The sequence below is a fragment of the Eschscholzia californica genome, unplaced genomic scaffold (assembly GCF_041429995.1).
Source record: "Eschscholzia californica isolate CP2 unplaced genomic scaffold, dmEscCali1.0.p SCAF_4, whole genome shotgun sequence".
Classification (NCBI taxonomy): Eukaryota; Viridiplantae; Streptophyta; class Magnoliopsida; order Ranunculales; family Papaveraceae; genus Eschscholzia; species Eschscholzia californica.
In genome coordinates, this window is record NW_028238461.1 from 48,567,054 (window position 1) to 48,583,408 (window position 16,355).

The following is a 16,355-nucleotide window of genomic DNA, read 5'->3' on the forward strand; positions in this document are numbered from 1 at the left end:
ATTCTATTACCATAAATAATTATTCATAAAAAAAATTTGATCGAACATTAAGCTAAACAGTTAACTAAATTTTGACAAATATCAAAAAACATATTATATTCAAATCAGAGCATCCCATGCTGTGATTCGAGATAGAACCCAATGGCCTCATTCGCATGCACAAGGTTGACAATACCGATTCTAACTAACAAAAATCGTGGGATTGGAGCATTTTCTTTCAAAATTATCTTGACGTAGTGATTTTCCTTCTTAGATATTGCAAGTGGAACAATTTTTTGTTGTACTGAGACACCCCCTAGTAATTCTTCAAAAATATCGTAAAAAAGAGTGTGTTAGAGTCAAATTAGTAATCCTCTTTAATACGAACTTCTAAAATAAAATGTGTTAAGAGTCAAATTAGTAATCTTTTTAAAAATATATATAAAATAGATTGTATTAGAGTCAAATTAGTATTCATTTTTAAACAAAAAATTGTCTATTTTATATTTATTATTTTTCAGGTTTTAATTTGGAGTAATATTTTTTTGAGATTCTCAACATAATATTTGCTAAATAACAACAATAAAATAAATTTTACTTTTGTTTAATAATGTAACATAAGAAAAAGTTACGTTTAGTAAATAACTTTGTACAGTTAAAACATAGTTGTATTTATCAACTTAAGATTCAACAAAATATTTACTAGGTAAAATCAAAAAACCAATTTTTGGTTTCGTTTAACAATTTAATGACAAACAAAACGGTTGTGTCTATTAAATAGTTGTGTGGAGCAATTATGTAGCTTCGTTTAGCGTTTGTCCTTACATAATTTACTACAAAAAATTGCAATTAGGTCCAAAAAATAGGACAAATTACAAACCAAACAGTGATGAAATAGCCTCCAATTTGTCAGGTCATGGAGAGAGAAAGGATCTGAACAATTAGAACCATCCTATGACTAGTTCATTGAGAGCTAGAAATAGTCTGACCAAATGGAGCCAGCCTAGGACCGGCTCTAATTTTCAGACTATTTAGCATTACTCAGATAAAATTTAGAAAAACATTTTATACGACATCGAGAAATTGGTCCTCGAAAACATTGCCCTAAGGGTCTGTTTGTTACGTGAGAAAGCTAGCTGAGAAAGTCGATTTTCGTAAGAAAATGGATTTAATGTTGTTTGGTAACGCTAAAATCACGGGAAAGTCGTTTTCCGTAGTAAAATAAAGTTGGAAAACGGCTTGATAAATTTTCTCACTAAAAAAGTGAGAAAGTGGATTTCTCACCCTTAATGGCGCGCTCTCTCATTTTTTTTTTGGAGAAGATAAAATAGTATCATTAATGAAAAAACAAAACAATGCAATGGCAGAAGCCTAGATGGCTAACCATCCAATACACAAACAAAAGACAAGAAAATATAGATACATTAGGCTTATAGCCTAGATAAAGCATCCCAATTCCTAATGTATTGGCTAAAAGGGGTCGACTTGCTCCATAGTTGATTGGTTGCCCAATAGTGAATTAGGCTCTTAGCTTGAATGATGATATTATCCCGTGTAGTTTCTCTGTCACTTTCTATCTCCATAACTCTATAATTACGCTCTAACCATATGACCCAAATGATTGCCGGAGGGGTACAAAGATGAAGGAAGGATTTTCTATCTGTTACTTTCTTTGGTTTCCATTCTATCAAGAAGTTGGAGATTGATTGAGTGCTACTGTTTGTATCATGAGAGGGGATTAAAGCTTGCCAAATCTTAGAAGTGAAGGTGCAATTAAGGAAAAGGTGATCAGATGATTCACAATTGGACTTACACAAAGAGCATCTGTTTGGGATTATAAAGCCTCTTCGAATAATCTTGTCCATGGTTGGAGCAGCTTTATGGATGATTGCCCAGAGAAGAAAAGAGATTTTCGAAGGAATACATTTGTTCCAAATCCAACTTACAAGTGGTTGTTGTGAGGATGCAACTTGATGTTCTAGCTCTAGATATAAAGATTTGACCGAGAAACCATGGTTCGAAGGGAGCCACTTACGTGAGTCAATCGAGGAATTGAGGGAAGATGAAGCTTCCGTTGTGGACTCAAGGAGAGAAGTAAGGGGATCAACTCTGATGTTCTAATTGGCCGAGAAAAATGAAGATTCCATGAATCATCGACGAAAGCACCACCCAAATTATCCTTTATAGATGCAAATTTCTTCTTGGTAGCTCTCCATAGAGTAGGAAATCTAGACTTAAAAGACCCTCTGCCCGTCCAGTCGTCCAACCAAAAGCTAAGCTGACGACCTCTATTGATCTCTAGTTTGGTTTTCTTCACGATAATAGGGGTCAGGGAAGATATTCTTCTCCAAGGGCCAGCATTTTTGGATGTTATTTGGTCGCTTGGGAACCACGGAGCAGCACCTCCCTTCATATGCTCTCTCTCATCTTCGTCACGAACTTTCTCTCTCCAATCCCTCAAATCCATCTTTCTCTCTCGTAGATTCATATAATTTGTGGTTTCATCAATGAGGTGAATGTCTTGATGAATCTCTTGATGAAACCGGTCTTTTGGTGAATCTGTTTTGGAATGGTTTCATCAACTGTTGATTTAATAATTTATGGTTCAGAATGGTTATGCCAAGATCTAGAAATGGTTGTAAAACAGATCGAAAATCATTAGTTCGATATGAAGTTTATGCCCGATCTGCGTCATCTACGAGTTCTCTTCGGTTACCGATGTTATTTCAAAGAAAAGACGAAGCTTCAGCCGTTATTGATGATTCTAGGTTAAATCGTCTCATTATGAAGTCAAGCTAAATAAGTCATCTTTGATTCAATTACTGATTGATTTCCATTATGAAGGTTTATCCATTTACAGTCGAGGTAACTCCTCTCATGTTGATGATTCAAAGAAGAAACAAGGTTTAACCATTTAAAGTCATCTTTCATTCCACACTGATGATCATGTCAACTCAAAGTAACATATTGAGTATTACTGTCATTTGTTTGTTTCATGTGAGTACAGACACATATGAGAAGCTCTGTACACATAAATAAGACACCACAAATATGAACTGATGAAACAACTAAATATGAACCACAAATATGAACTGATGAAACAACTAAATATGAACTTAAAGATGACCTAAAATTGATATTCTTGGAAGCCCTAAATCAAAGGGTTAATTCTGTTTTGGCCCCCGATTTGTGACCAACTGGCCGTTTTGGGCCCCAATTGTGTCCGGCAGTTCATTTTGGCCCCAAAAAATTCCTAAATGGCCCCAAATTTTTTCAACCTCCCAATTCTACCCCCATGGCATTTCTGTAATTATTATTTTTTCTTTGTCCACCTCTAACAATTACCACATCACTCTGTCCACCTCACCCTTCTTCTCCGGCGAAAAGTTGCCGACCGGCCACCTTTACCAAAAAAAAAAAAATCTTCATCTTCATTTCTCTCTCTTCTTCTTCTTCTTTATCTCTCTTCTTCTTCTTTATCTATCTTCTTCATCTTTCTTTACCTCTCTTTCTCTATAACTCCGGCGAAGGGGCTCCGCCCCTTCGCCGGAGAACCAGACCTTCAAGGTCTGGTTTCTACAACCAGATCCCGGTCTGGTTTGAAACCAGATCTCGGTCTGGTTTGAAACCAGATCTCGGTCTGGTTTGAAACCAGATCGGGATCTGGTTGTAGAAACCAGACCTTGAAGGTCTGGTTCTCCGGCCGCCCCTTCGCCGGAGTTATAGAGAGAGAGAGAGGGGTTAGAGAGAAAGAGAGGTAAAGAAAGAAGAAGAAGAGAGATAAAGAAGAAGAGAGAGAAATGAAGAAGGGTGAGGTGGACAGAGTGATGTAGTAATTGTTTGATGAGGTGAACAAAGAAAAAGAAAAAAAATAATTACAGAAATGGCATGGGGGTAGAATTGGGAGGTTGAAAAAATTTGGGGCCATTTAGGAATTTTTTGGGGCTAAAACGAACTGCCGGACACCATTGGGGGCCAAAACGGCCAGTTGGTCACAAATCGGGGGCCAAAACGGAATTAACCCTAAATCAAAACCCTACATCGAGAGAAAGGAAGAGGTTTTTTTTGGAATCCCTAATTTTTTTTTGTGCGACAGTGTATAAGTGAGAGAGCCAAAGAGCATAGAGGTAGTGGGAGAAACCCTAGCTAACTCGATTTCTTAACAACAATGAAGTCGCAATTGTAACCATTGCATCAGATTCATCATCAAATATGAAGAACTGTTTACACATAAATAAGGCACCCCAAAATAAATCATTTGTATATGTACTCGAAAGATCACAATGCAGACATATGAATAGGTACACATAAATATGAAGCCCTCTGTAGTCTGTACATATAATAAAAAAATCTAAAATAATAAAACTAAAAGTAAGAAGAGGAACCTTCTGATCGAACCCTGAATCGATTTGTTACAAATTGAGTAAGGGAAAAAAACATACCCTAATCCAAGCCCTAATGGTTACAATTCAGACTTTAAACCTTCAACATTTCCTAAATTGATCTGTTACAGTTTGAAAGCTCCCTAACCCTAATCGAAGCCCTAGTGGTTCGATTTTTAACCTTCAACATTGTTTCTAAAAAAATGGTTACAAAATGAGTTGTGCACGAACTGATTTGTTACATTAGGGGAAAAATCATATGCCATATCGATTCGGAAGCCCCATAACCCTAACCAAAGCCCTGATGGTTCGATTTTGAACCTTCAACATTTTTCTGAAATATAAATGGTTACAAAAAGAGAGGAAGAAATAGTACCTTCGAGCTATTCGAGAGTGAGGGGGAGTGGGAGAAAAGTTGATCCGAGTGAGGGGGGAGGTGCTTAAGAGAGAGATAGAGGCACATACAAGAGACACGAGAGAGCGAGAGGGAGATGCGAGAAAAGGGTAACTTAACAAAAGAACATCTTTCTAAAGATGTTTTCTATTTTCATATAAGCTGTTGGGTGGTACCTTCCTCCTCCCTTATTATATAAAAGGTAAAATGCTTACACCTAGTGTGCATCAATAGGGAGGCAAAATAAAGTTGTATCGAGCAATTAAGTGTAAGACAACATTGGATCGTTAAGATGTAACTAAGCAGTAAATGTTTAACGCTTGTAAAATTACCCATATAGTCGAAATATTTCTCTCACATCAATTAGATGAGGAGAGGTGAAAAGTCTAGTTCGAAAGCCACATTCCCGCAAAATGGCCTCAGAGAATATACATGTTGTCATGTTGAACTCTGAAATATAATTCTGTGAGACATGACCACATTCAAACCTTTTTCATACTATGCATTGACATAACTAAATCTAAGGAAAGAAATAGGTTGCGGCTTTGGGGAATAAAGAATAATCCCAGTGGAATAAATTCTCCAGGGAATCCATATTTTTTTGTTTATTCTCGGGGGAATATTTTATTCTAGTCCAAATCTCACTTGATCAAACATATATTGCCCCTTAATCTTCATCCTCTTTATCACCTTCATTACCACAACTTTCCACAACCACCATTCTGGCCACCACCATCTCGACCACCATTGACACCTCAAAATATAACAACAGTAACATTGAAATCAAAACCCTCAAAATATATGTATTGAAATAAGGAGTAATTTATTTTGATTTTTAACTTTTCACAGACGTTAATTTCTAGTAGGAGCAACGAATTAAAAGTAGATTATTTCATGCAAATAGATTATCTCTACTTCCTATCAAAGGATGGAAATACCTTTTTCATGAAAGTAAACGTGGAAACACCTATTTTTATAAAAAAATCTCTTTTATTTCATGGAACTAAGTGATATAAAAAAACACACTTTTTGTTAGATTGACACGGCGGAAAAGTCCGTAAAAGAATTATATCTTCGTCTAAAACTTGTAAAACTCAGAAAAAGCCTTAGATCTTCTTCTAAAGACTATAGAACTGAAACTAAGATGAATAAATACTAAAATACTGAACTTTATTGATAAACTTGAATGAATAAAACAACTACAAGTCCCCCCTTTATATAGCCTAGGATTCAGGGTTTCCTAATCTTAATCAAATTCGAATAACAATTTCAAATAAATAAAATATTAGTTTTCTAACCCTAATCAAATTCTAATACAACTTCTAAATAAATAAAATACTATATCTAAAACCTCAAGGTTTCTAAAAGATATAAAACTGTCAAAGCTAACAATTCTCTACTAAAAAAAATAAAAAACTACTAAAATAACTTGATATGATGATATCTAAGATTTTCAACAAATCTTCTGAAAATCTCCCTGTATCAGTCTCATCCACTTCAAAGAAACCCGCCTTGAGTTTACTAATTGATTGGAAGGTTATCTTGAATAGTACACCCTTGAGATGACATTTTCGTGAATTGTGCATGGAAATTACCGAACCTTCAGATTGGACTGAAGACTTTATTAGGTCACAACAAATTTTCTGACTATAATTATGATGCGATTCAAACTCTCTTTTCACCCCATAAATAAACTTGTACAGATCCTGAGTACAGTGATTGAAACTTACGAACTCCAGTGAAGACTTTCCAATAAAACTACTTATCAATCCATGTGAAACAATTTGAGATTCGCAAAATTCTGAGAATGGATCTTCGTATGAAGGAAATTCTATTGGACTAAAGTCCAACTTGCGAAGATTCTCACCTTCTTTTGAATCAACTTCATTTGACTCAATTTTCTCAACCACTTCAATTTCCTGAATAACGTTCTTTGTCTCAATTTCCTAAACAACTTCCGTTAACTCAATTTTCTTAACAATTCTCTTTGACTCAATTTCTTGAACAACTTCTTTTATATCAGTTTCCTAAACAACTTCCGTTAACTCAATTTTCTTAACAATTCTCTTTGACTCAATTTCTTGAACAACTTCTTTTATATCAATTTCCTAAATCAATTCTTCAGATACAATTTCCTCATTGTGTAAATTGATATTAGGAGACTTATCCTTAAACACAATAACGTCGGATTTTGCTTCATGAATAATATTATTCGAGTCGTCTATGGTGACAATTCGTGGTGGTTCAACAGTCTCTAAGGGAGCTTCTTTTACGTTTCTTGTACTAACGCGGGGTTGTTATTCCCTCTGAAATCTAGAGTTTTTATAGTCCCGCTCCCAAGCTTCAGCTTTTAAGGCCAAGTTGTATGCATCATGAATAGTCCATAAATTAACTAACCTCACATTTTCTCTCAAACTACATCTCAAGCTAAATTTTAATCCGTTCAGAAATCGATCTATTAGAACATTATGAGGTCCTCTACCGTTTTCCATACTGTTTTTTTGAGCCAATTTTGAGAACTCCTCGTAATATTCACCCACTGAACGCAACCTTTGTTTACAGTTCTGGTATATCCTGAACAACTGTTGTTGATAATCAGGAGGTAAGAACCACTCCCTCAAGTTCTCTTTCATAGGCGACCAACTATGAATTGGAGCCTTTCTTTGTCTCATCCTTAGGAGTTGTAATTGATCCCACCAATCTGTGGCACTCCCAAGTCTATAAACAATGATTTTAACTATATGCTCATTTGGAATAGTAACCTACATGTTGACTTGTCGTTCAACCTTATCTAGCCAATCGAAGAACTCTTCTATAGTTAAATATCCATGGAAAATTGATATCTCTTCTTTGATCTTTTACTCATTATACTCTTTACGTGGGTACACTTGAACTGAAAAACGGTTACCATTATTGTACTTTTCTATATTGACAGATTGCTAACAAAATAATGAATAATAATAATAATATTTGTATGATTCTTTTTATTTATTTATTTATTCTTAAACAAACTTTAGATGCATCTTTGGCAAATCCATCGATGTGTTCTAAAGTGATCTTCGCGTAGATGATATCGAACCAGGCACATCCTCGCTCTTGATGCCAATTGACGCAGCGAAAAACTCTGATAAGAATTAGATCTTCGTCTAAAGACTATAGAACCGAAACTTAGAAGATTTAATATTAAACTACTGAACTTTATTGATAAACTTGAATGAATAAAACAACTACTAGTCTCTCCATATCAAGTTATTTTAGTAATTTTCAATTTTTTTAAGTAGGGAATTGTTAGTTTTGACAATTTTATATCTTTAGGAAATCTTTAGGTTTTAGATTATAGTATTTTATTTATTTAGAAGTTGTTATTAGAATTTGATTAGGGTTAGGAAACCAGTATTTTATTTATTTGAAATTGTTATTTAAAATTGATTAAGATTAGGAAACCCTGAACCCTAAGATTTTCAGAAAATCTTTAGGTTAAAAACCCCTGCATCATATATTTTCTTGTATTTGCAGCCATGGAAAAAGTGGAGAAACTGGAAATAACTCCTTCATCAATAATGGTAACTGAAGAAGACCTCTGCGTTTCTGTTCTTTCCAGATTCAGCAATTCAGAAAAAGAAGAAGATCAACACCTCTGCGCAGTGGTCAGCGCCATGTCTCAAGAGCTTAAAGACGGCAAGTTTCCTGATCTAACCCCAATTTCTTACTTGAAATCAACTATATCTTCTCTTAAGCAGACTCTTTCCAAAGAGTCTGAGTCTGATCCTTCCAACGACACTGTTATCACCGCTCATCTCACTTTCATTTCCATGATTCTTCCTAAGATTTCTATCTTGTTTTTGGTTAAGAAAATAAACCATGTGTCTGGACCGATTGTTCTAATTATCCGTTCTCAATCTTCCTCGGTTGATGCTGTGCTTCACTGGCCATGGATGTCAATGTTGTATGAAATTCTTCTTGATCTTTTAACAGATTCTCGACCTCAAGTAAGTCTTTTGTTTTTATTATTTTTCTCTTCCATGTAAATTAAGGTGTTAATTGTTGGTTAAGTAGAATGTCATTGAATCGTTTCTATTTCCAATTTCTAAAGATGTGGGTGCCTTCCTTGACTCCTCAAAGTGGTATCCGTCTACTACCCGTCCCAAAAGCTGGCTAAAAAAAAGCGAGTCTTTTCTCACACTTATAAAGGGTCCCCGTCCCACAACGAATGTGGGAGCAAGAGAGCTGTCCGTAGTTTCTTGTGCATGATTACTGTGATAAAAAAAAAAACCTAGGCCTCTTAATTGTATACTTTATCGTGGTTTCTGTAAGTATGAAAACATAATGAATTACTACATATGAGCAGGTCAGGAAGCAGTCTTGTTCAAGTCTCTGTGATGTGCTACGAACTTTCCAAGGTACGGATGTGCTGACAATTTTCAGCGAAGAGGTCACCAATGTTTTTAAAAGGTCTTTTTTACCTGGTGCACAAGGAGATCCGAGTACATCATCTCGACGACCAAGAGGACCTCAAGACTTGTTATATATTTTGGATGCTTTGAATGATTGCCTTCCTCTGATGTCCTCTAAGTTCATCAATATCGTCCTCGTTTATTTCAAATCTCTTTTGCAACTGAACCAACCCCTTGTCACGATGCGAATAACTGATATTTTGGACGTGCTCTCTTTCCACCCAATATCAGACGCTGCTTCACAAGTACTGGTAGATTTGTTGTGTTCGCTGCATCCAGTGACGGACCTGTAGCAGGTTACAAAATATAGTAGGGAAGTCATGCGTTTAGCCCCGTCATCCTCGAAATAATTAATAATTAGTTATGTCCATTGTAATCAAGCTGATATTGATGGGAGTTGTAAGTGCGTTTGTGATCTTTGTCACATGTCCAAACTAAATTAACAACATTTATATTCTTGGTTTTCTTTTTTTAATTTACATGATTACATTCATAGCTTTGATACATCAAATGATGGAATGTGTTCATAACATTGATTAATTATTTTGATAGTAGTCTTTAAGGCCATACAAACTACTACCCTGTAGACCATTATTTAAACTCTTAAAACCAAAGGTTCAATAAATCATGGATCCTACCTTCGTTGTGAATTGAACTTGGAACTTCCGGAGTTCGGGAGTATGCACTACCAACTGGGATTTGGAGTTGATGCAACTTCCTTTGTATCTTATAAACCTGATTACATACAAGTGATTGAGTGAACCCTCTAAAAAATGTATTCTTGTTTGTGGGGACTCAAGTGATCCTCAATGAGCTTCACGAGTATGTTCTATATATATTTCGAGGTTTAAGTAGAGGAGATGTGATGTTTCCGTAAAGTCAGCTAAAATTACTTTGGGTAAAGAAGAGAGATAAAGAAGAAGAAGAGAGATAAAGAAGAAGAGAGAGAAATGAAGAAGATGAAGTTTTTTTTTTGGGTAAAGGTGGCCGGCCGGAATTTTTTATTCCGGCCGGCAACCTTTCGCCGGAGAAGAAGGGTGAGGTGGACAGAGTGATGTGGTAATTGTTAGATGAGGTGGACAAAGAAAAAGAAAAAAAAATAATTACAGAAATGGCATGGGGGTAAAATTGGGAGGTTGAAAAAATTTGGGGCCATTTAAGAATTTTTTGGGGCCAAAACGAACTGCCGGACACCATTGGGGGCCAAAACGGCCAGTTGGTCACAAATCGGGGGCCAAAACGGAATTAACCCTAAATCAAAACCCTACATCGAGAGAAAGGAAGAGGTTTTGTTTGGAATCCCTAATTTTTTTTGTGCGACTGTGTATAAGTGAGAGAGCCATAGAGCATAGAGGTAGTGGGAGAAACCCTAGCTAACTCGATTTCTTAACAACAATGAAGTCGCAATTGTAACCATTGCATCAGATTCATCATCAAATATGAAGAGCTGTTTACACATAAATAAGGCACCCCAAAATAAATCATTTGTATATGTACTCGAAAGATCAAAATGCAGACATATGAATAGGTACACATAAATATGAAGCCCTCTGTAGTCTATACATATAATAAAAAAAATCTAAAATAATAAAACTAAAAGTAAGAAGAGGAACCTTCTGATCGAACCCTGAATCGATTTGTTACAAATTGAGTAAGGGAAAAAAACATACCCTAATCCAAGCCCTAATGGTTACAATTCAGACTTTAAACCTTCAACATTTCCTAAATTGATCTGTTACAGTTTGAAAGCTCCCTAACCCTAATCGAAGCCTTAGTGGTTCGATTTTTAACCTTCAACATTTTTTCTAAAAAAATGGTTACAAAATGAGTTGTGCACGAACTGATTTGTTACATTAGGGGAAAAATCATATGCCATATCGATTCGGAAGCCCCATAACCCTAACCAAAGCCCTGATGGTTCGATTTTGAACCTTCAACATTTTTCTGAAATATAAATGGTTACAAAAAGAGAGGAAGAAATAGTACCTCCGAGCTATTCGAGAGAGAGGGGGAGTGGGAGAAAAGTTGATCCGAGTGAGGGGGGAGGTGCTTAAGAGAGAGATAGAGGCACATACAGGAGACACGAGAGAGCGAGAGGGAGATGCGAGAAAAGGGTAACTTAACAAAAGAACATCTTTCTAAAGATGTTTTCTATTTTCATATAAGCTGTTGGATGGTTTATTCTTCAAATCTTAGTCGTTAAACTTTGAAAACTAAATCTGAACCGTCTTTTATATATTTGTGAGGACTAATCTGGATCATTGGGTAGAAGGGGAAAGGTACCTTCCTCCTCTCTTATTATATAAAAGATAAAATGCTTACACCTAGTGTGCATCAATAGGGAGGCAAAATAAAGTTGTATCGAGCAATTAAGTGTAAGACAACATTGGATCGTTAAGATGTAACTAAGCAGTAAATGTTTAATGCTTGTAAAATTACCCATCTAGTCGAAATATTTCTCTCACATCAATTAGATGAGGAGAGGTGAAAAGTCTAGTTCGAAAGCCACATTCCCGCAAAATGGCCTCAGAGAATATACATGTTGTCATGTTGAACTCTGAAATATAATTCTGTGAGACATGACCACATTCAAACCTTTTTCGTACTATGCATTGACATAACTAAATCTAAGGAAAGAAATAGGTTGCGGCTTTGGGGAATAAAGAATAATCCTAGTGGAATAAATTTTCCAGGGAATCCATATTTTTTTGTTTATTCTCGGGGGAATATTTTATTCTAGTCCAAATCTCACTTGATCAAACATATATTGCCCCTTAATCTTCATCCTCTTTATCACATTCACTACCACAACTTTCCACAACCACCATTCTGGCCACCACCATCTCGACCACCATTGACACCTCAAAATATAACAACAGTAACATTGAAATAAAACCCTCAAAATATATGTATTGAAATAAGGAGTAATTTATTTTGATTTTTAACTTTCCACAGACGTTAATTTCTAGTAGGAGCAACGAATTAAAAGTAGATTATTTCATGCAAATAGATTATCTCTACTTCCTATCAAAGGATGGAAATACCTTTTTCATGAAAGTAAACGTGGAAACACCTATTTTTATAAAAAAAAATCTCTTTTATTTCATGGAACTAAGTGATATAAAAAAACACACTTTTTGTTAGATTGACACAGCGGAAAAGTCCGTAAAAGAATTATATCTTCGTCTAAAACTTGTAAAACTCAGAAAAAGCCTTAGATCTTCTTCTAAAGACTATAGAACCGAAACTAAGATGAATAAATACTAAAATACTGAACTTTATTGATAAACTTGAATGAATCAAACAACTACAAGTCCCCCCTTTATATAGCCTAGGGTTCAGGCTTTCCTAATCTTAATCAAATTCGAATAACAATTTCAAATAAATAAAATATTAGTTTTCTAACCCTAATCAAATTCTAATACAACTTCTAAATAAATAAAATACTATATCTAAAACCTCAAGGTTTCTAAAAGATATAAAACTGTCAAAGCTAACAATTCTCTACTAAAAAAAATAGAAAACTACTAAAATAACTTGATATGATGATATCTAAGATTTTCAACAAATCTTCTGAAAATCTCTCTGTATCAGTCTCATCCACTTCAAAGAAATCCGCCTCGAGTTTACTAATTGATTGGAAGGTTATCTTGAATAGTACACCCTTGAGATAACATTTTCGTGAATTGTGCATGAAAATTACCGAACTTTCAGATTGGACTGAAGACTTTATTAGGACACAACAAATTTTCTGACTATAATTATGATGCGATTCAAACTCTCTTTTCACCCCATAAATAAACTTGTACAGATCCTGAGTACAGTGATTGAAAGTTACGAACTCCAGTGAAGACTTTCCAATAAAACTACTTATCAATCCATGTGAAATAATTTGAGATTCGCAAAATTCTGAGAATGGATCTTCGTATGAAGGAAATTCAATTGGACTAAAGTCCAACTTGCGAAGATTCTCACCTTCTTTTGAATCAACTTCATTTGACTCAATTTTCTCAACCACTTCAATTTCCTGAATAACGTTCTTTGTCTCAATTTCCTAAACAACTTCCGTTAACTCAATTTTCTTAACAATTCTCTTTGACTCAATTTCTTGAACAACTTCTTTTATATCAGTTTCCTAAACAACTTCCGTTAACTCAATTTTCTTAACAATTCTCTTTGACTCAATTTCTTGAACAACTTCTTTTATATCAATTTCCTAAATCAATTCTTCAGATACAATTTCCTCATTGTGTAAATTGATATTAGGAGACTTATCCTTAAACACAATAACGTCGGATTTTGCTTCATGAATAATATTATTCGAGTCGTCTATGGTGACAATTCGTGGTGGTTCAACAGCCTCTAAGGGAGCTTCTTTTACGTTTCTTGTACTAACGCGGGGTTGTTATTCCCTCTGAAATCTAGAGTTTTTATAGTCCCCCTCCCAAGCTTCAGCTTTTAAGGCCAAGTTGTATTCATCATGAATAGTCCATAAATTAACTAACCTCACATTTTCTCTCAAACTACATCTCAAGCTAAATTTTAATCCGTTCAGAAATCGATCTATTAGAACATTATCAGGTCCTTTACCGTTTTCCATACTGTTTTTTTGAGCCAATTTTGAGAACTCCTCGTAATATTCACCCACTGAACGCAACCTTTGTTTACAGTTCTGGTATATCCTGAACAACTGTTGTTGATAATCAGGAGGTAAGAACCACTCCCTCAAGTTCTCTTTCATAGGCGACCAACTATGAATTGGAGCCTTTCTTTGTCAGTTTGTCTCATCCTTAGGAGTTGTAATTGATCCCACCAATCTGTGGCACTCCCTGTAAGTGTATAAACAATGATTTTAACTATCTGCTCATTAGGAATAGTAACCCACATGTTGACTTGTCGTTCAACCTTATCTAGCCAATCGAAGAACTCTTCTATAGTTAAATATCCATGGAAAATTGGTATCTCTTCGTTGATCTTTTACTCATTATACTCTTTACGTGGGTACACTTGAATTGAAAAACGGTTACCATGATTGTACTTTTCCATATTGACAGATTTCTAACAAAATAATGAATAATAATAATAATATTTGTATGATTCTTTTTATTTATTTATTTATTCTTAAACAAACTTTATATGCATCTTTGGCAAATCCATCGATGTGTTCTAAAGTGATCTTCGCGTAGATGATATCGAACCAGACACATCCTCGCTCTTGATGCCAATTGACGCAGCGAAAAATTCTGATAAGAATTAGATCTTCGTCTAAAGACTATAGAACCGAAACTTAGAAGATTTAATATTAAACTAATGAACTTTATTGATAAACTTGAATGAATAAAACAACTACTAGTCTCTCCATATCAAGTTATTTTAGTAATTTTCTATTTTTTTAAGTAGGGAATTGTTAGTTTTGACAATTTTATATCTTTAGGAAATCTTTAGGTTTTAGATTATAGTATTTTATTTATTTAGAAGTTGTTATTAGAATTTGATTAGGGTTAGGAAATCAGTATTTTATTTATTTGAAATTGTTATTTAAAATTGATTAAGATTAGGAAACCCTGAACCCTAAGATTTTCAGAAAATCTTTAGGTTAAAAACCCCTGCATCATATATTTTCTTGTATTTGCAGCCATGGAAAAAGTGGAGAAACTGGAAATAACTCCTTCATCAATAATGGTAACTGAAGAAGACCTCTGCGTTTCTGTTCTTTCCAGATTCAGCAATTCAGAAAAAGAAGAAGATCAACACCTCTGCGCAGTGGTCAGCGCCATGTCTCAAGAGCTTAAAGACGGCAAGTTTCCTGATCTAACCCCAATTTCTTACTTGAAATCAACTATATCTTCTCTTAAGCAGACTCTTTCCAAAGAGTCTGAGTCTGATCCTTCCAACGACACTGTTATCACCGCTCATCTCACTTTCATTTCCATGATTCTTCCTAAGATTTCTATCTTGTTTTTGGTTGAGAAAAGAACCCATGTGTCTGAACCCCATGTGTCTGAACCGATTGTTCGAATTATCCGTTCTCAATCTTCCTCGGTTGATGCTGTGCTTCACTGGCCATGGATGTCATTGTTGTATGAAATTCTTCTTGATCTTTTAACAGATTCTCGACCTCAAGTAAGTCTTTTATTTTCTCTTCCATGTAAATTAAGGTGTTGTTGCTTAAGTAGAATGTCATTGAATCGTTTCTATTTCCAATTTTTCGTGGTAAGTATGAAAACATAATGAATTAATTACTACATATGAGCAGGTCAGGAAGCAGTCTTGTTCAAGTCTCTGTGATGTGCTACGAACTTTCCAAGGTACGGATCTGCTGGCACTTTTCAGCGAAGCGGTCACCGATGTTTTTAAAAGGTCTTTTTTACGTGGTGCACAAGGAGATCCGAGTACATCATCTCGACGACCAAGAGGACCTCAAGACTTGTTATATATTTTGGATGCTTTGAATGATTGCCTTCCTCTGATGTCCTCTAAGTTCATCAATATCGTCCTCGTTGATTTCAAATCTCTTTTGCAACTGAACCAACCCCTTGTCACGATGCGAATAACTGATATTTTGGACGTGCTCTCTTTCCACCCAATATCAGACGCTGCTTCACAAGTACTGGTAGATTTGTTGTGTTCGCTAGCATAAAGTGACGGACCTGTTGTAGCAGGTTACAAAATATAGTAGTAGGGAAGTCATGCGTTTAGCCCCCGTCATCCTCGAAAATAATTAATAATGAGTTATGTCCATTGTTACCAAGCTGATATTGATGGGAGTTGTAAGTGAGTTTGTGATCTTTGTCACATGTCCAAACTAAATTAACAACATTTATACTCTTGGTTTTCTTTTTTTAATTTACATGATTACATTCATAGCTTTGATACATCAAATGATGGAATGTGTTCATAACATTGATTAATTATTTTGATAGTAGTCTTTAAGGCCATACAAACTACTACCCTGTAGACCATTATTTAAACTCTTAAAACCAAAGGTTCAATAAATCATGGATCCTACCTCCGTTGTGAAATTTTTTTTTTTTTGGAGAAGATAAAATAGTATCATTAATGAAAAAACAAAAAACAAAACAATGCAATGGTAGAAGCCTAGATGGCTAGCCATCCATTACACAGACAAAAGACAAGAAAATTTAG

General features: G+C 35.1%; 2 protein-coding genes across 2 annotated transcripts; both read left to right on the forward strand.

Moving 5' to 3' along the window:
- The first annotated feature begins 8,260 nt into the window (after positions 1-8,260).
- LOC147545538 (uncharacterized) lies at positions 8,261-9,720 on the forward strand. Its single transcript, XM_086637626.1, has 2 exons — positions 8,261-8,744; positions 9,104-9,720. The coding sequence occupies exons 1-2, from the start codon at positions 8,274-8,276 to the stop codon at positions 9,500-9,502; spliced, it is 870 nt and encodes a 289-aa protein (XP_086493752.1). The 5' UTR covers positions 8,261-8,273; the 3' UTR covers positions 9,503-9,720.
- Positions 9,721-14,840: 5,120 nt separating this feature from the next.
- Positions 14,841-16,107, forward strand: LOC147545539 (uncharacterized). Its single transcript, XM_086638477.1, has 2 exons — positions 14,841-15,332; positions 15,466-16,107. The coding sequence occupies exons 1-2, from the start codon at positions 14,847-14,849 to the stop codon at positions 15,847-15,849; spliced, it is 870 nt and encodes a 289-aa protein (XP_086494603.1). The 5' UTR covers positions 14,841-14,846; the 3' UTR covers positions 15,850-16,107.
- Positions 16,108-16,355: the final 248 nt, after the last annotated feature.